This window comes from Erithacus rubecula (assembly GCF_903797595.1).
Source record: "Erithacus rubecula genome assembly, chromosome: 1".
In the NCBI taxonomy this organism is placed as follows: Eukaryota; Metazoa; Chordata; class Aves; order Passeriformes; family Muscicapidae; genus Erithacus; species Erithacus rubecula.
Window position 1 is genome coordinate 3896222 of NC_136658.1, and position 23511 is coordinate 3919732.

The 23511-nt window shown below is 43.6% G+C and overlaps 1 protein-coding gene across 5 annotated transcripts in view; it reads right to left on the reverse strand.

Annotated features, from left to right (window-relative positions):
* Positions 1 to 22849, reverse strand: part of MPZL1 (myelin protein zero like 1) — a gene marked incomplete at its 5' end in the record, with an annotated part of 30144 nt that extends 7295 nt beyond the window's left edge. Inside the window, 5 exons of one of the 5 annotated variants that reach the window (XM_079308875.1) lie at positions 1026 to 1735; positions 2549 to 2681; positions 6238 to 6451; positions 9515 to 9675; positions 22716 to 22849. In XM_079308875.1, coding sequence (XP_079165001.1) covers positions 1666 to 1735; positions 2549 to 2681; positions 6238 to 6451; positions 9515 to 9675; positions 22716 to 22827 — 690 coding nt within the window. In that variant the 3' untranslated portion in view covers positions 1026 to 1665. Of the gene's footprint in view, positions 1 to 1025; positions 1736 to 2548; positions 2682 to 6237; positions 6452 to 9514; positions 9821 to 21234; positions 21299 to 22336; positions 22361 to 22715 lie in introns of those variants that run through there. The other 4 variants (XM_079308873.1, XM_079308876.1, XM_079308874.1 and 1 more) reach the window with 4 other exon arrangements.
* Positions 22850 to 23511: the final 662 nt, after the last annotated feature.

Below are 23511 nucleotides of genomic sequence, written 5' to 3' on the forward strand. Positions count from 1 at the left end.
GACTGTCTTGTGGTGAGAACCAACACCCCTGAAAGGAAAGCTGCTGGTTTTCACCCCCTGATTGCTTCTTTTCATCTGCTTAAAACAGGACTGAAAAGAAAGCAAGCCTGTGACAGAAAAATGAATACCACAGAGCAAATGCCCTTAAATTGGTGACTTCTAGGCAATGCTAGGTCTACCTCCTTTTACCATAGCACTCAGGAGAGTCTCACCACTGGGCATCCTTTTCCCTCAGTCTTTGTAGACAGTGTATGAAGTGAGTACAAAAACAAACAAGGACAGTGGCATTAAGCAGACCACCTCCTTGCAGGGTAAGCATTTCTTTACCCTTGGCAGATCTTACCATAGCAGATTTAGCTGCATTTTACATGCAGCAGGTGGAATTTTTAAAAAAATTATACTCCAGCCATAATGGCAAGGGGCTTTGACTGTCCCAGAGACAATATATCCCTTCTGTTACAAAAACTATGTAGTCATTAATTGTTTTATTCACAAAACTTCTCAGATCTACACTATCTAAATGTTATCATTCAGGCTTAAGCAACTAATGTATTTAGATCCCTGCAAGTTTTCCAACACCCAAGCTGTCTGAGCCAGAGGAATGTTTACAGGGGATTAATTTACTTTTATTTTGACACAGAGAGAGCTCTGAATTTCCTGTGCTTTAGTCAATGCACTGGCAAGTTCACTGTTGGAAGAGATGGAGGGACACCATCTGGCATAAACAACAACTCCACCCCAGTCAGACACGAGACAATGAAACCCAAGCACCCAGTGAAATGCACATCCCTTTGCCAACAGATTCCAGCACAAATTACAGAGATGTTAGTAGAGAGCTAGCTGGTTAGTCAGCAAAGGTAGAGGAAATGTGTACACACACACACACAGGTATTAACAGCAACCACCAACTTGATTAGTTACCATGGTGTCTAGTGGGACTGGAAGAGAAGACCCAGCCCTGTTACATTCCCAATCTGGCGTCTATATCAGGATCTCTGTAAGGAGAGGAAGGTAAGCAGGATCCGATCCCAGCGCACCAAGGCAGAAAGAAAAAAACAAAACAAAATAAAAAACCCACCAAGGTCAGAGCATGAATGGAAACCGTGGCCATGCAGGGGTCCCAGATGCCACGCAGAGCCCCAGCCCACCTCAGTTCAAGGCAGAATGGTTATCTAGGAGTAAGTGCTTCTCTCCACCACCACACACCGGGTTAGCATTATGTAGAGGACAGTCCATAAGTCTGGAGGGGGTCACAGCACACTTGGTTTCTTTCTACACATCATGCAGAGCTGCCATGGTCAGTGAAAGCAGGATTTAAACCTCAGAGATTACTTTCCCAATAGAATAGTTAAATCTGCTACAAGAAATCACAGTGCATGAACTACTGCTCCAGGCTCAGCACCATGTGTCCTCCAGCAGGAAGACACTGGAGAGCAGGTCAGTGGGAAGCAGGGCAAGCAGGCCACCTCAGGCACACTGCTGGTGCATGACACTGCAGGGTTCTTTTCAGTTCTTAAGGGAAGGATACATGCAGAAAGGGAAAACCAGGCTTTCCACACAATTCTGAGCACACACAGCCACCCTTGCTGTATTTAGCCTTACCATTGGGCTATAGCCAACTCACTTTGTCTAAGCTCTCCAACTGGGAAAAGGACAGGGCAAAGTTTAATTTGGAAATCCCCACAAGCTTATTTTTGGAGTTATTTTCGTTAATCCCACGGGCAACCCAAAGAACCTGCAATAAGCAGGAATATTTGTTGGGCAAAGAACAGAAGAAACTTGTATGTTTTGGGGTTGTTCCTAAGTCTACATACATAACTTTCATTCTTTCTTGGAGAAGTAAATTACCAGCTAATTAGAGAGGAGAAAAAAAGGAAGGACCTCCTCCACCAGCAGCAAGTTTCATCACCACAGGACTCTAATCTGCCTTTGTCAATTCTTGTTGCTTTTTCATATCCCCATTCAAAGAACTATACTTCACTTTGGAGTTATCCTCCTAACACTAAAAGCCCTGTAGGGATGGTAACAGTTAACAAAAACCAGACAGTGAATGAGAATGGATGCAGAGTGGCTACTCCTTCCTTACTTTCAAGTGTGGTGATGAAGGGGGATTTGTCAAGTATTTTGGTCCAGGCTTAGGAGGCAGACACTGGTAACAGAAAAATCCAGACCTAATCTCAACACACAGCATTCCTTCAAATTGCATGTGTGCTCCTTTTCCTTTGGAGGTGGTAAGGAAAGTAGAGCTGGAGGGAAGGGGAACAGACCTAGAGGTCTGGATTAAATGCTTTGAGGGCATATATCCTTGTGTGTGGGGATCAACCTCAGCACCTAGTGATTTTCAGGTGCAACTCATGGTCAGTAGGTCTCTTCAAGCACAGCACAGAGGTAATCACTAAAGCAGATGATCACAGTTCCACAGGACCATACTATCCCTAATCATGATTGCCAGGCTTGGCTCAAACAACTCCTACCCCCCTTCAAGCCCTCCCTTTGATCCTGCTGCTGCTCCTCACATCAGCCAGGGCTGAGGAGGGAGATCTCTTACCCAGAGTATCGTTTTTTAGAGTTGTTCTTTCTGATGACAAGACACACGACAATAGAGACGAGCGATGAGAGAGCTGTGACGGTGCCGATGGCTATCCCTGCCACGGTGGCAATGGGGAACGCGGGCAGGCTGTCTGCGGAGACAAGGGAGAAAACATTCAACTCTGCTGCATTCCCTGCTCAACACAAGGGCAAACCACAAGTGCTCTTGAGCCTGGATCCAAATAGAGCAGCAGGAATTAATGTAATACCCAGAAACTACAGCATGCAGCCTGAAAGTGGCAGTGGCAGCAGGCAGCCAGCAGAGGAATATATGAACAGAGCGCACGCCAGGAGAGTTCTTAATGTCCTGCAGGAGAGAGTTCGTGTTGAACCAAAGGTTTTTACATGTCAGGGAGTACAAGTGACAATGAGGACAACTCTGTCTCATTTTGTGTCTGAAGGGGAAAAAAACACCAGGTTACAGCCATCTGGCAGTTCCCAGCAAGGTCAACAGGAAAAGGCAGGCATGCCTGAAAGCAGATTTGGACACAGCACATCACTAACCCACCAGGAGTGCTGAAGGCTGGGTGATCTCCAGGGAGCATGCAGCACACAGCTGAGCTCCTACCCAGGATCACTCTTAGCACTGTTTACCTGACTCTGGTGTCTCAAAATACAGCCCTGTACATTTTTATAGACTTTTTTTTTTTCTAAGTCAGGATCATTGTACGATACCAGGAAAATATGTAGAACACAGTATTGCTTTACTCACATTTTCCCTAATATTATTTTGGGGGAGAGTAGGCAAAAAAAAGAGCAGCCAGAAACAAAAGCCAATCAGAGAATGAGGACAAAATAATTACAGACCACCATTACAGTTTTTCCCAATGAGAAACAAAGTCCTTTCCCTCCCCCACACCATGGTTAACACAAGGAACATCTCAGGCCAGAGGGTTTCTTACAAGGCTCCATGCTACTCTAGCTATTTGTAGCAAGTACAAGTGAATCAGCAAAAGATCCAACAGGCAAAATCTACATCTGTATAGAAAAATCTGTCTCAGGCACCTGCATCTGATCATAATAGAATGGTTGAGGTTGAAAGGGATGTCTTGGGATTGTCTAGTCCAAATCCCCTGCTTGTAAATAACAGAGTTTACCCAATACTCTGTCCACTTTGATTATGTCCACTTTGGATTTGACTATCTCCAAGAATGGGAAACTCTTCAGGCAACCTAGCTGTGTGGTTTGACACTGGCCCAATGCCAGGCACCCATGAGAGTTGCTCACTCACTCTTCCCTGTCACAGCTGGGCAAAGGAGGGAAAAGAAAAAAAGCATTAAGAAAGGCTTCATCATGAGCCATCTTTGTGGCCCCCCCGCTACCTAAAACCAGGCTGTGCCAAACCAATACACTAGTCCAGTGTTCAACCACAGTAAAAATGTGGGGTTTTAAGTGCAGATAGAATTTCCTGTGTTTCAAACTTATGCTGATTGTCTTGTCCTGTCACCAGGCACCACTGAAGAGCCTGGCTCAGTCTTCTTTAGGTGCTATCAGTGTACATGAATACCTTCCATAGCAGCCAATGACTTCATTGTCAAACACAGTCCTAGCTACATAACCAAACACCAGCTCTAAAAGTCAATATTTAAGTTAATACTCAACATAAATCAAAAAACCAGCCATTTAGAGAACACTTTTCACTGATTATTACTGAAATTCAGAGCAATTTCCATTTCACTGAAAGCATGTCAGTATCAGTTTTATGAAAGAGGCAGGAAAGTGAAGTTCCCATTGCTCCTAAGTGTAAAGATTTTCATACCATTCTAATTGTTTCCCTCATGTGTGCTCAGATCAAAGATCAACCTCCTCCAGGCAACACAATCTGTCTTGAACTCAGTGTTAAGCAGGGTCAGCCGAATGTAAGAGCCTGGAATTCCCTATGAATTTCTGTTGTTTAGGCTTTAAATGGTAGTCCTTTCCACATTCAGATAGTCTACTGAAAAAATAGTCTTGCTTTCCATCCTTGCCACTAGAATTCTTCCAACACACTTGATAGAGCTGTTTGTACAAATACCATGTAGGCAGTGCAGTGAAAATCAGCTAGGTTAGTTTGGCAATTTTTAAAAATTAGGCCACCATGGAACTTATTAAATCTTTAATCCAAAACCTAAAGCTAACTTATCATCTATCAGATAATTTAAATGTGCAAAGAACAAATGTGGCTTTAAACAGTTTACACCACCAGACGTATGATTCAGAACCATTAGATGTATTAGATGTTGGTTAAAAACAGGATGAGTTATAACCTATTACAAGAGGCTGAAAACCCATTTTCACATTCTTCCTAAGACTCTAAAGACAACTGTTGCAGCATTTTTTTCTAATGGTGAGAAGTATTTCAAATACAGGGCTCCATTCAGAATCTGAGAGATTCTCTTCCAGATGCCCTCTATGGGGAAGGCATACAACACACAACACTTTTCAAGAGCATGCATGTCTGTTGAAAAATATCAGCTGAATTAGTGTACTGAAGCCAATTATTAGTTGCTTAACCTGAGTTAAAATCTGAAAAGGCTTTTCCAAGACAGCCTGACTTTGCCAAACCAGCAGCTGTTTTACTGCTTCTCCATAATGACTATCATTGTGACAAAATAAATAGACCCTGTTTTATATAGGCCTCAAGCTTCCAAGGAACAGAAAGTTCTAAGTGATGGTTGGACCTGCAGAAGTCCCACACAATCCAAAGTGTTCCACAAAAAGAAAAATTAGATAGAGACCTTGCCTACTTAAGAACATGGAATGTTCTAAAGAGCAGGGGTACAAACCTGCATCATTCCAATTAGGACACACAGATAGGTAACTTCCCTAACATATTAAAACTAATGGAATAGCTGCATCAGCACTGCCATTTATGAATTCAACATTTATTCTTGCTCCCCCTAAATTATAAATTGGAAATGCAATTACTGTAACAATCGTTTCATTGTAGGAAAAACATCACATTTTGGCAGACCTCCAGCTGAGGTAGAACAATCAAATGTTTTGGATGATCAAAGGAAATAAGAGCCAAATTGACAAACAGAATCTAAAAGCTCTTGAACTGTGACAAATGTTACCAAATGCTAACCAGAAGCCACATGTGACTGCAAGCAGCCAGGACCTGAAGTTTGAAGGAGCCACCATGGATTCTTTAAGAACACCTGAGTAAAAGAGACATTCAACACAAACACCTTTGCATGGAACATAGTAGCATTTCACTTTCTGTATGGTTGCACCAGATTCATAGTTTTGCATTCCATTAAATATACCAGAAGGGTTTCAAAAAGAAGAGTCTTCTACTTTTTCTCCTTGCTCACCAGATTTCATAAGTCACCCTAACCCCTGATGCAGCATAATGCAGGAAATATATTCACAGGACTTCAAATGAGAAGATGTGTTTTCATCAAGCCTTCCATCAGCTTTTCCTAATAATTGTTTAAACCACAGGAATTAGTGGGTATAGAGGAAAAGGGTAAGACATACAGTTTTAAAACAGCTGAAAGATACTGGTTCCATTGTTAGGACCTGAAACAAGAGAATTATAAAAACACTTGTTCCTTCCAGGTTACTCCCCCACCCCCAACAAAAGTGATTCAGACAAGGAATGGAGGGAAAAAAAAAACAAAGTGAGAAGGAAAAAAAAAAAAATCATACAGGATGAATGAATACCTTTCTCCACAACTCTAACTCGGATTTCTCCTGGTTTGACAACAATGTCAGGTGGGTTCTTGACATCACAAATGTACGTGCCGTTGTCCCGGAACTGCATGTTTGATATCGTGATAGAAGCATCTTTCTTGTTAAGATCTCCAGCCCAAGTGATCCTGTCTTTAAATGGTATGTCCTTTCCAGGGTATGACTTCCCATTAGAGTAATAGAAAAACTGCAGTCAAGGAAGAGAGGATATAAGAATAATCCAATTAGCAAGTAGAAGGCACTGTGCTTCTCTCACTGTTACAGCATTCTCCCAGAGCCAACTGTGTTATACACAGCCAGCAGCTGGGGTTTTTCTCCTCCTGCCTCATCATTTCAGTCTTGATCACATAACCATGCTTGTACCTCTACAACACCAGCACAAGAGACTGCAAGTTTCAGTTTTCTGTTGGTTTTGAGTTGTTTTGTGGTTGGATTGGCTGGGTTGTTTTTTTCTGTTTTGCAGGGGACAGAGTTTTGCAGACCAGGAGGTGGGGGAAAGAGGAAAAAACCTGGTAACCTGGTCATAATTAAAGGACAGAACAGTCCTGGAACACAGCCATCTGTCACAGGAAGCTGCCTGCATCCTAGCAGAAAAAGGATACCAAGTTTCCCATCTTGTGTTTTGCTCTGTGTTACTTGCAACTAAAGCACAGCTAAATTAAATGCAATACTCTCCCTTCCTTCCACCCCCTCAGAAAATCCCATGACCAATATAGAGTACATATAGCTGTTTTCCAAAAACCTTCAAGTAACTAAATATAACTGTTTCCCAGTTTTTAAGTGACTAAGCTGCACATTGGCTCTGCACTCCATATACATGATCAAAAATCTCTGAAGGATAAACCTCTTTAGTACAGACTAAGGAGGATCTGACTATTTCCTAACTATACCTGCCCAAAATTGGAATTTACAGCAGTAGAAGTGCACAGACTTCTACAGGACAACTTTGCTTTCAAACACATGGGATCCCCTACAAGGGGCATCGAGGCTGCAGAAGAATTGCAAGAGCACATTCTTTCTTAATTGGTTTTCTTAACTGGATATCCTGCAAGACAGCAACACAAACCTAATCAAGAATCAACCTGAATTCCCTTCAGCTCAGTCTCCAGAGAACAATGAAAGAAATTTAGGATAATATTCCAGCTTCCTCTCTCTCCTGCCTTATTTACAAAGCAATGTCTCTGCCACTAAACAGACTGCCTGCAAGACAGTCATACTTCCATTCAAATCACCTCCTATCCCTTTTCCTTTTCCTGCCCTTGATCTCAGGCCTGCTATTCCAAAACCCTCTCTATCAAACCTGCACTCTGAATATCAGGCCTTATCACTTGGCAGCACAAATCTTGTCCAGATCAGGTTTGTGCACATCATGGCCATCTGTCCTGCTGCAGTCAATCTTATTTGTTGTCTCCAGATTAACATAAATTCAACTAAGTATTTCATGTGGTAGAAAGCTGACAAGCACATAGCCAGCTGTCAACATTTTGAAGGGACTCTTCATCAGTCTGCAGCTTTCCCAGCCTGACTGTAACCTTCAACACAGCAGCACTGCATTACCACAGCCCTGTGCACAGGGGAAATCATCCCACTGGAAGTCTAGAAGGCCAGAGGCAGATTTCTCAGCTCTCTATATGCCCTCACCTGGGGGAGGAGAAATCACAAAGTAAAATATGTTCTGAAACACAAGCTAAGTGACTCAAGCCATCCCTTGCCTACGGTGGAGTGAGATGAGACTTCTTTGGAACCTGTGGTGAGGGAAGAGGACAAGCAGGGGAAGCTCCCAGTCGAGCCAGCCTCACCACATGGCCATGAGAGCCAGTGTGATTCTAAAGGGGCACAGGACCATCCTTGTCAAGAGAAGGATGGGCTTAGCTCAGACATAAACTGATCATGAGATTGATCTTTCAAATTCACATGCACCAAGCTATGCAATGCCATGATTCAGGCTCATAAACATCCCCTCGACACCTTCCCCAAAATAAACAAGGAGTTAATCAAATTGTGCTGGCTCAATTCTGCTCAAAGATAATTTGCTTTTCTTTCAATTGTGCTGATAGCTACATCCAGGTGGAGCATCTGAACTCACTTCAACTCAAAAAAAAATGTTATGTGCTGAAGCTGTATTCCTACAACAGAACAGTGATGCAGAAAGGGAATGGCAAAACAGGATATACAGGGAGCGGAAAGCACACAAACAGATGGCTTCTCTTCACCATCCTGTTCAACACTGGCAGGAAAATGCCCTACTTCCCTAAGCTTCTGCCCAACTACTGTTGTGGATTCCCAATGGGAAGAGCTCCCTCTTCAAAACTAAATATTTATTTCATTGAGAATGCAGAAGCTTGTTCTTCAGAGCTATACGCTGCAGATGCTCACACACTGGTTTTGAGCATCTCTGCTCTGAGCATTGAAGAGCTCCTAGAGTCTAAACAAGCTCATGTCTGCAGCAGAGGAAGGAGACAAACACAAACAGGCTGAGCAACCTGCTGTCCCCACATCTTCAAAGGTGTCCCACAGTTCCTTGTTCTGCTTCCTCTAAATTCTCATTCAGGACAAGGAACAAGAAAGCAGCAGCAGTGCCTGAGAAAGAAGAGGAGGAAGAGAACTATCAACCTACCAAAGCCATTTCTTAGAAGATTTACACTCAAAGGATCTGAGTCCACTTGGGCCCAATGTACAGGAACTGAGCAATGACAAATATTATTTGTTTAAGTTCCTTGCTAGCTTGATTTTCCACTTGTCAAATAACAATAATATGAGGATGTAACTGCTTACTGATCTGAGCTATTCAATTCTGTTCTGAAACCTGGGAGACTGGTCTTACTTCAAACCCTTTCAAAGAGAGGCTATACAGTACACAAGCAAAATAAACAACATGCACAATACACAATGTAACACTGCAGTTACAGTGGTAATTCAAATCCTGTGACTTCTATATTCAGTCAAATGCAAAAGGATAGAGGATTTACAAGGTTCCTAGATGTTCATCTACTTCATACATACAGCTTCCATACCAACAGCCCTCTCCTAAGACTAACAGAGCAACTAGCATTTTGTGGTCACTGCCTATTCCAGTCTTGGCAAAGATCTAGCAGGCTGCAGTATTTTCCTACAGCTCTTAAAAAGCCCCTAAAATCACAGTGATGGAGATAAGGCAATGAAGGAGGGCCCAATCCATATTTGCTTGCTCCCTAGAACCAACCATCCCAGCCTCCCCTCCCAGGTCTGTTCCCCTGCAGCCACTGCTTACTGAGATACGAGTGGCTGCTCCCTCTGGTTGAAAGCTCCAGGAGACAGATGCTGCACTGCTGATCACTTCTACAGACGTGAACGTGCACGGCAGCTTCGCGTCCGTCCCGTTCTCCACAAACATCTCCTCCGGGGTGTGGACCTCTACTGCTGACACTTGGACTGCATGGGAAAGGCAAAGAGAAGAAAAGAGGAGAACAAGACACATCAGTGCTGCTTTGAGAATCAGAAAGTTCATATCATGCTGCCTAGAAGGGCAGAAGAGAAGAGGCATCAGTAACATCGAGTGATTACACAGACATTGCATATATATATAATCAAACAAGCATAGAGCAGGCCAAGTATATATTCACTTCTCCTTCCTTGCATTATCTGTGACAGGATATTTTCCACTCACAGATGTTTCCTCTACAACACTTTGTGGAAGTCAATTCTATGGTGCAAAGGATGAGTTTAAAACTTTTTCGTAACAGCTGACAGCAGGCATTGTAATAATTAAGCCTCATCAGAGGAACTAACAACCTGGCCCAGCTATTACTCAGTTTCCTTTCTGGCACACATCTTGTTTCAGACCTCCAGTTTTTCCTAGCTGTAGGTAAAACAAAAGCTCAACTCCAGAAAGCTGAGGAGCAAACTCCTCTCACTCCCAGCTATGCCATCTACTCCTGCTCTCTGCCATGTTCCAAGGTCTGTATGTGCAAGGCTTGACAAATAATCATTTGGTTATAGTTTAGAAGCATGAGAGTAGTTTATTTTTTTTTCTACCTTATACACAGTCAAAACAGCAAGTCAAGCACAACCACCCTCTAAATTTAAAGCAATCAAGGTTAATATTGTGCTTGTACTAGTAGTTTTCCTAAAGGTGAGTAAAATTCACCATGATTCAGAAAATGCATTCAAGATATTCTTTACCTGGCACCTTCTAAATTGCCAATTCACTATTCCTATCCAGATTTAAGGACATATATCTCTACATTCATTCAGGTTTAAGCAGAAAAAGCATGACCTTGTGACATCACAAGAGAATGTCTGCTAGGGCTCATGTCACATCCATGTGAAAGCAAAAATCTTGTCAAGTCAGTGTGAGTGTGTGTAACGTGCTCCTGGTACCTCAAATATAAGTTTTGATTTTTGTTAAACCATGATTTTCAGCATAGAGATGGTAACAGCAATCTACTTCTGTTCACAGGATTCTATGTTTTGAGGCTCTGGTACCTTAAATTCCCTTAGAATTGGAGAACAAACCTTCCTGCTCCATCAGTACCTCAGCTGATTTGTTTCTCAGCTTTGAATAAAGTAGCTGAAGTAGGCAAACCAAACAGAAAGATACAAGTCAAAGACTGTTTAAATAAAAAGGAAGAAAAGAAAAACCCACCTACATTAGTCCTTAAATCATGAGGTTTGAGTTTTTAGTCAGTGAGAGCAACCAGCTCAGCAGCTTTCAGAAGCTGGACAGCAAACATCTGACAGAATGAATATGCAAACAGGGCTGAGAGAATTGAGCACATCACAGTAATGGCAATAACCAAAACCAGAAGAAACCACCATTCATTAATTCTGCTGTTCAGAGTCCACACTGTTCCCTTCCAAAATTCACTAACTCCTCAGTCCCATCAGGCTCTCTCTTGATACCTGAGATTCTCCTGTCACCACTGCTCTCATTTCCAAGAGAAAAAGTAACCCAAGGGGGTGGTGAATTTTCATCATGAGGTTCTATCAGAGCTTCCTTTCTCTTCTACATACTCTGACTATGAGCCAAAAAATATTCTTTTGTAAAACAACTACCAAATATTTATTTGGAACATACAAAGACTTCTAGCAATCAAATTAAATGAACTGAGAGCTGCTGTGCTTTATGTATTTTTCTCAGCTAATGGCGTAGAAAAGAAAAATAAAATAAAATCCATTGTATGAAGTCCAAACCACAGAACAAACCTCCCTTTCAAGCATAAAACAAGCAAGATGCCCTCAGTATTTGTGTAGGAAGAAAAGAGTCTGCACAGACATTGTCTGCTTGTACATGGTACAGAGAACTCCTTGCCACACAGAGGCAGTGGGTAGCACACATCTGCCTAATCTAAAGAAGTCACTGTTTTAACTCACTAGAACTGTAGTGAAGGAAAAAAAAAAAAAAAAAAAAGGACTTCTCCCTACTTCTTCCCTAGTCTGGGAAGGAAGGAACTATGTCATCCTGTACAGATATTTCTATCATGTTTAATTTTCATCTGTCCTGTTGTTGGCTCCATTTCACGTTCTTTGCTGATTTTCTCCCCTCTGTCTCTTTCACTGCTTCAAAAATACTTCTCCTGCTTCTGTTGCCTTACAGCATAAGACACAAGCTCCTTAAATCATAACCTGACTGGTAGAAAGGCCACAGGATTTGCCAGTTGCTCACCTTCAGCCCTCTAATTCCATACTTTTACTAATATGGTGGCTGCTCCCACCACCTTGAACTCTTTGGTCTCCTCTGTCATAATAAAATCCACATGGATCATCTCCAGCTCTAGCTCTTTTCCTCCTCTTCCACATTTACCAGGATTACATCTACCTTCCAGCTCCTTCACCTATTAAATATTCCAGTTGGAGAAAGCTGAATTTTGAGTCATATTTCAGTCACACTTACACCCTGCTCTATTCCTCAACCTTACTCAGCCTTACTTCCTCTCAAGAGGAAAAAATCATCACAGGAAACTGTCTGAGGAAGAAGAATGTTTTAGGAAGGGAAGGTCTGCAAGGTATATAGGGCAAAAATAAAAATGTGCTCTTTTCCCATGCATCCTCCTTGATCCCATCACCCTGCCCAACTGCCCCAGTACTTCCTTCTGAACATCTCATCTAGTCTTCAGCTGCTTTTCTTCTTTTCAGCAGAAAAATGGTTCTATTTTTCTCACCTGTCATCAAAATAATATGAAAAATCCCACCTGTGCCTCTTCAGCCATTTTGTTAAATCTGTAGTGTTGTTAGAGCAGTTACTCCAACTACAATAACTGCAGCTACATTTTCAATCCCCACACTGCAGTGAAAACCCCCCATCCACATCTTCCTTTCCAGACAATCCTCTTGCTCTTGAAATAGGACAAGACACCCTTATTCTTACTAACTTACTAACCTTACTGACTAATCTTTTCTTATTTTTCCCCATCATGGAGCTGCACTCTTCATCAACACTCTCTCTATTCTCAGGTCTCTCTTTCCTCAGTATCTCACCTCAGAGATCTCATCTGCAAAACAAGTTCAAGTCACTGCACTGACTACTCAGATCTGCATCTCTGCTCAGGATCTGTCTCCTTATGTTCAGAGAACAGCCTCAGTCTGACATCTTTGTCAATGCTAAGTTGTCATCTCACAATAAGTGGGACTAAAGCAGAGCTCAGAGCCCTCCACAACTGCTTTTACCATCATGGGCCTGCCATGTGTCTCTCCAACTCAACACCTGAGCAGCACCTCTGCCTTTGAACTCTTCCCAGACTAAAACCTCCAGTTTGTACCTTTGCCTTCACTGTTGTGATGTCCTTTTTGCTCTGGACAGACAGCAACAGATCAGTAACCAAGCTGCTCCAAGGGTGACACTAAAGAGAAGGGGACATCACATATGAAAGATCACTGCTTCCTTCCATGAAGTGGAAATGACACCAAGCACCCATCCCTGTTTCAGTATCAAGAGGGTCTTGTCCCCAATCATGTTATAACATTGGTCTCCTCCAAAACTTTTCAAATCCAAACTGTAGCACTTCCTCCTAAATGCTGTCCCTCAGGCTTGGCAGGATCTGCTCAAAACCTGCAAAATCCTTTCACTTCCTCTGAGCCCTCCAAAGCATGTGGTAACTGCATCTGTATGAGTCCAGCCTAAGCTGCCAGTGCTCAGAGATCTACACCTTTTAAAACTGAACTCATCTTTTCCTACTTTTACTTGTACCCCCCAGTTGCCTCTACTTGCCTTACAGAGATTTTTTTTTTTTTAATATCTTGAGCAAGATTTGTTTTTATTCTACATTTTTACCATTTGGTTTGGTAGCATATCACAAAGAAATCCTTCTCTGCACTGAAGTTTTACAATAATTAACACACAGATTATCAAAATTTCTTTGCAGACCACTGTTTCTACTGAGATCTTGGACCCAATGAAAACATTCTGTTAATTAATACTCTGAACACACCAAAATAAACTCAATTTCCCTGGATTCAACTCAATTTGATCACTAGGAGACCTAACAAACCAAGATTGCTAACAGCTAACACTGTAATCACAGGCATCTTATTTCCACCAACACAAACACAGCCCACATGGAAACTCATCAGATTGCTAAATACTGGATGCTTATGGCTGCTACAGTTCCCATTGTACACCAGAAAGAGTGAAATCATCATTTTATTAACTAATACAACTTGCTTTGCTTATCCTAAAAGACACCTGGTAATACAGCTGTGTGTACAATTTATAAATGAAGTCACTTTTGGATGAAAGGTCTTGACAAAATGACAAAATTCAGCATTTCAGTATCTTCACCCTGGGCTCCCCAGCAGCCCAGAAGTTTCATCAGAAAGGAGGATGTGTTTTTTTCTAATGGCTAAAGGTCTTAAGTTACAAAAACAATATACACTTGAGAATCGGTGCTTTCACTAACAAATACTCTTACTCAATGTCCAGTGTATTGTGAAACCTCTCCTGTTGACAGCATTCTCAGCTACACTTGCATGGATTTAGTTCTTTCACCCACAAAGCACTGCCCTGTACAACCAGCATGAAACAATTGCAGCCAGAGCCCTACAAAACATCCCAGAAAGCCAGAACAAAGTTACAATCTCCAAGTGCAACCACAAGCACTTGTGTCCCCCCACACCATTTCTTCACTGGATAAAATACTTGGTGGAGAAATCTTAGTTTTCCTGCCTTAATAGACAGTAGCCATGCCAAAATCACTCTTCTGGAACTGCATGAGATCTGTTAAAGCACCCAGATGTTGGATAGAATTTCCACACAACGAATTCCTTCACATCATTTAGCCTTAACAGAAAAGTAGAACCCACGCCAGCAGTTCCACCCAGAAGCAAACCATGGTGTACTTCATGAGGATAACACACAAATATTGAGGAGCCACATGTGTCCCCTCTCCTCCTGCTGTCCCTGCAGCCCTCTGTCACCACGACCTTGATGTCTGCACTGCACACAGGACACAGAGCAACATCAGTTACAGAAATAATGACCAGAAACATTCACACCAACCAATCTTGACACTGAAGTTTCAAAGCAGCAAAAACGAAATTCCTTTGCCTTAAATGAGGACAGAAGAGTTTAATTTCACTCTCAAATGCCAATTCACCAGAACAGCTTTTAGCTGCTGCCACAGCAGCTCCCCAGGTTGCCAATCTTGCCAAGTAACCCAGGCTGCTGGAGGAAAGAGTGCTTCCTGTCTCAGGAACACAGCCAGTGCTGCAGCACCCTGCAGCTCCAGGAATCAGAAAGCACAGCTGTGACACCCAGCCCATGAACACCTACCACCTCCTGTCACCATGCTGCTGCAAACCTTCATCCCTCAAGCAGAGACAAGCATCTGCAACATTCACTTTCTCCTGGCCTCTTTGCACATTCAGCCAAGCTCTGCCTGACTCAACAATAAGTGGGAAAATAGCATCTTGTCACTCCAAGTGAAAGGAAAGCAGTGTCATTGAGAAGTCCTGAGCAGGCTGTGGCTAAACTGTCAAGCAGACAATAACATCCATGTATCTCAGCCCTCCATGCACCTTCTCTGGCAGGACTTAAAGACAAGTCTCCAGTCACCAAACTTCTCCTCCCACGTGGCAGGATCAGTTTTTGGAATTCTCCTCCGTATGATGCAGAACTGCTCATTGTTCTGGCAAGAAGCAGCAAAAGAACCTATGCTCAGATTTACTTTCAACGCCCATGCTTTAACCAGAAATGAAGAACCAGCATGAGAAACAACAAAAAATTCCTGAGCTCCCCTGACACACCACAGATTTCTTGTTCAGTCCTGAGGAAATAATTTTTTGCTATATCACTGTCTCAATTCTCTCATCTCATAAACCAGAGATGCTTGTAAAGGTGCTGAGAACTACAAACAAAACAGCAGTGCAGCTTTCATGTTCCTATTACAGCATCAGGTTTGGGCAGATACTTAGTCTTGAGGCAAGTAACTTCTGGTTACTTCTAGTACTTTTCCTGGGGATCACAAAGCAACACTTCACTGCCTGTGCTGCAGGCTGGGACACCAATCAGCAGCTCAGGTACTTTCCAAACCACACATCACATTTTTTCTGCTCAACAACCCTGAAGTGCTTTTCCTTCCATGCCCAAGTAAATTCACAAGTGTTCAAACTCAAGTAAACCCCTCTTGTTGACAAAGCCAAACCAAAAGAGCAGAGAACCCAAAGGAGGCAATTTAAGTAAAGAGGTTCAAAGTGCAAAGGGTAACTGGAACAGTTGATGGCAGCTGTTCTACCTCTAATCTTGCAATAAAAACAGAGTCACTAACAAACACAGCAGATTATTTTCTGGGCACAAGGAAAGACACCAGAAAATGAGAACTGAGATTACAGAAAGGCAGAAAAGACAGAAAAGTCTCCTTTAAATATACCAGGTTTTCCCCACAAATAGGGAATGAAGCTTACTTATCTACAGATCTAAGAGAAGCTGGGTAGACATCTCAACACATGGCAGAAAGAATAAAAAAAGCATCCCACCATCACAAGCATTTCCTAAAATTGCTATAGCAATCCACTAAAACTGTCACAACTACTAAGGAAATGAGAGTACTAAGGATCAAAAGTTGTAGACAAAAAAAATCCCCAACCAAAACCAGCATAACCCAAACCCATGGAGTGGACAGTAGAGATTGACATATTTCTGGCTGGAACAAAAGCTTCCCTCGGGGCTTTTTTCTTTTTTTGGTTGTTAATACTGTCTCAAGTGAAACTATGTTTAAAACACCAAGCATGTTGCCAACTTCTGATGGCATGCAGCATCTTTTTGACAAAATGTATCATTAGCAGCATGGGAACTACCAATTTCCAAAACAAACTAGGCAGTAGAATTTAGGATTTGGATACATAATTTCATGAGCAGATACAGTGCAAAGCCTACATAGGAAGCAGCCCTTTTCCTGACTCTTTTACAGTAATCAACCCACAAAGCTCCAACCAACTCAGTTTATACACACCAAAAACATCTGCAAAAGCTGCACTTTGAACCATTCAAGGCATTAGTAGCATTCCATGAACAGTTACTCCACCCTGTCATCACTCCTGAACCAGAATCATGTCCATCTCTTGCCAAATATTGGTATTTCCATCAACTTGAAAAGTAAGCACAGGATTTGTTCCTGTATACAGAGAGGCTCAATTAAAACCTGTTAAAAAAAATCCTACCACTTAACAAGAGCAAGAAGATAGATGAAATTACATCATCCAAGTGATTACCCTCCTCAGCTAACAGGGTATTCATGCAGCCAATCTGTTCTGGTGTGACTAGAGACTTACTTCAGCACTTCAAGCAAATCCAAAGCCCTTGGAGGAGCAGATTCCTTACTGATCCATGGACTGCTGAACACCTGCAGCCAGCTCTGGCACCAAGCTTGCAGCAATCTCACACTTTCTTGCTAACTGAATTGCTGAGCAAACCCCTAACCAGCTATAACCTGCAGCAGCACAACCACAAAACCAAAAGGAAAAGCCCATGCTAAATATTTCAAAGCATTGTTCCACAAGAATTTGTCAGTGGTGGTGCCAATTTAAATAGCTCACATGCACCCTCAGAACAAGATGAATATGATCAGGAGCTAATCTGTGTTCAAAACAGCCCTTTCACCATTGTTTTCTTTCAAACCAGACCAACACCCTAGCCCAGTCCACTGTACACTGCTTTGTACAAGTGAGGAGGTTAGGAAGCACCAAGTAGGAGCTCATTCATCTGGGTTTTTTTTGGTTTTTTTCTTCTTTTGTGAATAATTTATGGCCTTCCTTGTAGCACACTGCATCACTTTCCCAGTTTACACGTGTTGATTTCCAGAACCATCTTTTGGATTGGGGCAGTGCCTTCCATCAAGAAAGATTCTGCAAAACTTTGATCTGAACACTTCAAGCCATAGAAACCAGTTAGATTTCAAACTCCTGCTGCACATACAGCTTTATGGAATTTATTACCAAGAGGAAGCCGTGTTCACCACCTTTCACTTGCACATATTACAAAAAACAAGTTACTGAATAACAGGTGGCTTGCAGCCAGCTCTGAATGCCTCCAGCAATGGCCATTTCACCCACTTGGAGATGACCTGCCCTGATTTACCTCCATCTCATGATGGAAATGCCACCAACCACTGACAACTGCTACACTGCCCAGAGCTTAAGCTTCCCTTAAATACCACAATCTCCATCTGATTTAAAACACTGAAGGTAGAGTATAGCCAGTGTTTCAGGGCAAGTTCACTTCATTCCCATTAACACCATGTGCATAAACTATCAGTAAATGTACTACAAAGCATCTTTTTTTTCTGCAGGGTAGGAGGAAAGAGAGTTCACAAGAACAACCACAGCTTTCCAGTTTTCCTTATGCACTTTAAGCCAAAACCTAGCAGCAGCAGCACTGAGTGGAAAGTGCCAACTCAACAGATACATAAAAATGCAGGAACTGAAAGGCACAGCAGCCAAAGGGAACAATGTACAAGGACTGTGGGCAAACCCCAGCAGGCAGCTCAGCCCTGCACACCCCTCGGTGCAAACAGGGAGAGAACTGCAAGTGTGAAAGAGAAAAAACCCAAGGCTTGAGACTAAAACAGTTCAATAGGGAAAGCACAAGCCATCACCCACTGCTTCCATCAGCAGCGTGCTCACCATCTCCAAAGCAGGGCTCTGTCAGGTGTAACAGTGACTTGGAAGACAAATGTAATTTCAAACAGCCCCTTCCTCCTTCTTTTCCCAGCTTTTATTGCTGACCATGATTTCTGTGGTGCCCTCCCAACTCCTCATGCACCCCCAGCCCAGCTGCTGTCAGGGAGGGGTGACAAACAAAAAAGGCCTTGGGGTGTGTAAGCCAAGGCAAAGCAAGTGCAAAACAAACATTGTTATCGAGGCTCTTTTCACCACAAGTCCAAAACTTAGCACCATCCAAGCTAGGAGGAAAATTAACTTTGTTGCAGATGAGTACCAACACATTTATTTCATATAAACACTTTCAATGGGTTTTTTTGTTTGTTTTTTTTGTTTTTGGTTTTGGTTTTTTTTTTTTAAGCTTATTCAGGACAAGTAACTGCATGGCCTGTTAAAGATTTGGGAGGAAAAATTTTCTTTCAACATGCTCAGCAAAAAATACTGATGTTAACCCTGCCTTAGGATGCATTACCACATCTTCTGTGCTATGAGTATTGCTTACTGTTAAACCCTAATCTGAGCAAACACTTGCTTTTCCACATGACTGCTGACAGAGATAACAGTGAATCACTGCAGTTAGAGTTCCCCAAATCTCTTTGCTGGCAGTAAAGCCAGTTCAGAACTTCTTGGCCTCTCCTGGCACAGCCTTCTCTCACACAGGGTATTCACATCCTCTCCATTGCCCAATCACTTCTTGTGGGGTTCCACTAACCCAGACCACTGAAGTAATACAGTCAAGCAAACCACACACAACAGAAAAAAAAAAAAAACCAACAAAATAAAACCCCCTAAAAGGATATATGCCATAAGGATGTAAATGTTTTCACACACAGAGCTTCCAGCTTTCTGGTGTATTCCTAGGATATCCTGAGTTAGCATTCAATAGTTCAAAAAATGTATTTTCTTGCATACAAGGCTGTTTATTTTGTTAATTACACACAGGTAGAAAGAGCACTGTATGCCATAGATGATCAAACCACATCACACTTGGACAACTCCCACTACAGATGCTAATAATAAGGTTTGGATAGATGACCTGATGATGATCTCTATGACACTTCCCCAGAAAAACAAAAAGCCTTTAGAAACTACTCAGTCTAAAATCTTTCAAGACAAACAGTACAATACCAGGTTTCATTTTTTGGTCTTTCATCTCAGCTCTGTATGGGACACAGGATATCCAGCACTAGTCAGGACAAGATGGGCTCACAGACAGGCACTGGAATTGCTGTTTAATACAATCAAATTTGATTCAAATAACAAGCAACACAGCCATACATGCTATTACTTACACAGGCAATTGTATGAGACTGAGACTGTTGGATGACTGAAGCCAAGAAGCATCTGCCCATTTTACCTCATTTTATCACCAAAACATTAAGGTACAGACTTTTCAAGATATTCAAGAGCTTCTTGCTGCTGCTGCAAGCAAGGTGAGCTGAGAGTTCAACCAGGTTTTGCCTTTGCAGAACCCACTGAGCAGTGCAGGCAGGACAGTTTTCCTACCTGCAGCATCAGAGGGCTGAGCTTGAAAGGACAAACAGCTTCTGACAGAGGTGACTCCAGGAATTCTGACTAAACCTGGCACAAGCACGAAGTGAGCATTGCAACCCTGACTTACACTGTTATTTTCAGGAAACATTTCAAGCAGCAACTGAAACGGGCTGGTGAGCTCAAAGCAGTTAACAGGCACTTGAGCTATTTAAAATCTCAATAGCTGCTTGTTAGTGACCCATGTGTATGTGCCCACGTGCACTTGTGAGTGTATAAAAGGGGTAGTAGGAGAAAATAAAAAAGATCAGGCTTTGTTGGTATCAAAAAGAATAATTTTGAAAATCATTATTATTCTTTCCAGTAATATCCAGACATTTTTTGAGACTATCAGGAGTAATCAGGCACCACCTTCATTCAAACACAGGCAGGATACCACTTTAAGTCATAATTACATGGCTTACAAATGCACAATTGCAAAATAATCCATTTTCTTGATATTCTAGGCTGGTTGTTCCAGCTCACTCATGCACAGAAGAGATTATACCTAGATTAACAACTTATGCTACAAAATGTCCCCAGAATCACAGACAGCACATCTGACAATGATCCTTCATTCTTACAAGTAAATGAAGCAACAGGGTTTTCAGATGACTGAGCATAAAGAAGCAAGATGAACTCCTAACCCACACATGTGAAAATAAGCCTGGAAAACTGTGTTCTCTGTGCCTAGCTGTGAAGCAACCAGGCTTGGCAGAGCAGGCTGTGGTGGTTCATGGGGCCTGCACAGCACAACACCCTGAGCAACATTTCTGTCTTATTTCTGCAGGTTATTGGCCACAGGAGCAGACCTGCCATGGAGCATATGAAGAGGCAGAAGAGCAGGCAGCACATCACAGCCACATCTGAGAGAGGCAGCAGCTACAGCCCTCTGCAAACACCACCCCTGCCCCTCCCAAAAGAGGCAGGTTTTGATTTCCCAATCTCTCAAAAGGGAAAAATCCAGCATGGGGAAAGAGAATGGGAAGAGGATCCTTGAAAAAACACCAGGAGCCTGAACAAGGGCAACAAGAAATGCACAGCACTGATTATCCAGGACTGCTCAGCACCCCAAACTCAGGGGAAGGTCATCTCTTCCTTCCCATCACCAAACTCCTTTGGGTATGCAAAAGAGGTGAAGAGCCTGCATTCTGATCACTTATTCCCATGCAGAGATGTAAACCTTGCTTTTCACAGCAGACAGGAAGATTAAGGATGTGCAAGGAGAGAAGAAGCCAACACAGGAATAAATTCAGACCTTCTACAATGATCTACTACCCCCACCTACCCACAGCATTACTGTAGCTGTACCTTTTGTTGTGGTCAGGGGAAATATGCTTCCTTCTTCTTTTGCCTCCATATATACTTCCAAAGATCTCTGTTTTACTGTAATATATGCATATTTCACATCTACCTACTTAATCCTAAAATACATGTATATGTATTTTACATACAAAGTATGTTTCTGAAGATACACAGAAAGCTTTTGCAATCTCTACTTCTTTATTGCAAAATGCAGTCATCTTAAACCATTGCAAACAATGCTCTTTGGAAATAGATTTAGGAAGAGGAACAATAACAGGAATTGGATATTAGGAGGAAGTTCTTTGCTGTAAGAGTAGGGAAGCACTGGAACAGGTTGACCAGGGAACCTGTGGATGCTCCATCCCTGGAAGTGTTCAAGGTCAGGCTGGATGGGACTCTGAGCAACCTGGTCTAGTGGAAGATGTCCCTGCCCATGGCAGTGCGATTGGAACAAGATTATCTTTAAGATTTGTTCCAATCCAAGCCCTTTTAAAATTCTATTAAGTAAATTTTAAGTTCCTTACCACTCAACACAGTTTCTTAATAAATCTCTTCCCAGACAGACTTACAGTTTTACACAGCTTTCCAGACATATGAATTGAGGATGGATCAGGCTTCTTAACATCTCCTACTGAAGTACTTCACAAAGTTTTACCCACTAAGCAAGTACTGCCAACTGCAAATATCCATCACTGGATATTTGGGGTGTACACATACTGGATACTCCCTCACTGTCCATGCCCAGCAATTACACACAGTGAGCTGGTAAGGGAAATGTGTAACTTTTCGAGTCTAACTGATGTGTGGAAACCTCTGCCCCCAGAGAACATAAGCCACAGAGGAGTTAAGCATCACTCCTGCCATCCCTACCGCTCCATAGCCTTGTACTCCTCACTGGAAATATTCCAGAACCATCTGGACACGATCCTGTGCCGTGTGCTCTGGGATGACCCTGCCCGAGCAGGGAGGTTGGACCAGATGACCCCACCGAGATCCCTTCCAACCCGACCCGTTCTGCGGTTCTGTCCTTACTCTCCAACTCTACGAGTCACAAACGCATCGTCTGGCTGACATAATTCCCCCTCCACCCAAATACTTCCCCACTGACCGAATCAAGTCATTCACCACAACCCCAGGCTCCCATCGCTGGTCACCCGCGGCTCTCCCGGCCAAGCGGAGCAGCCGCGGTGCTGCTGGCTCCCAGGGCGGGCTCCATGACGCCGGGAATCTTTTCCAAGCTAAAGGATTCTGTGGAACCAGCGCTGCCCCGGCACCGCGGCACCCCCTGCCCTGCCCACGCCGGCTCCCGGGGGCTTTGTTCCCGGCACACCGAGCCTTCCCCCGCTAACGACGGGGATCCTCGGCCGCCGCCAGCCCGGCTCCCAGCCGGGTGGGCAGCGAGCGGCAGAGCCGTGCCCTGCCCTGCCCGCGGAACCGCCCTCCGCCCCGGGAACGGCGGAACCGCCCTCCCTCGGTCCCTGACTCACCGGCGGTGAGGGCGGCGGCGGCGATCAGCAGCCATGCCGCGCAGGGCCGCCCCGCGCTGCCTCCGCCCGCCGCCATCTTCCAACCGCCGCCGCCTCCCCGCGGCGCCCTCATTGTCCGCCCCCGGCCCCGCGGGCCCGCCCCCCGCCCCCTGCCCCGCCCGCCCATTGGCTGCTGCCGCTGTCAGTCACACACACCCCCCGCGCTCGGCCGACCCCGCCCGCTCCCCGCCCCGCTGCTCTACGGAGATTGGACAAGAGAACCATCAATCAAACCCCAGTGACCTATGGGCGCAGGGAACGCGCTGTCCCGCCCCCAGCCGGGAGCCCCGCTGGCGCCGCCCCGCGGCCGGCTGGTGCTGCGGGGCCGCTCCCGGCCGGTGCGTGCCGGGGGTCACAGAATCGCTGAATCACAGAATCGCCGAATCACAGAATCAATGCCGAGGCAATGGGCCTGGAAAAGAGCTGAGACATCATCGAGCCCAGTCTGTGACCCAACACCACCGTGTCAGCTTGACCACGGCACTGACTGCCACGTCCTGCATTACCTTGAACACCTCTCCAGCATCTCCCTGGGTAGCCCATCCCAGTGTCAGGAAAATCAAGGCACAACCACCAGACGTTTATCTCCAAAAAGGAGACAGAGAAGCCTTTTTTTTTTTTTTTTTTGGAATCGTTCTCATTGTTTCTTTTATCTCTCAGTGCTAGTCTTACCTATCAGCAGACCCACATCTTGTTTGTAAAGACAAATCCATCATTTCTCTCACCAATGTCTCATCAACCTTCCCATGAAGAAATT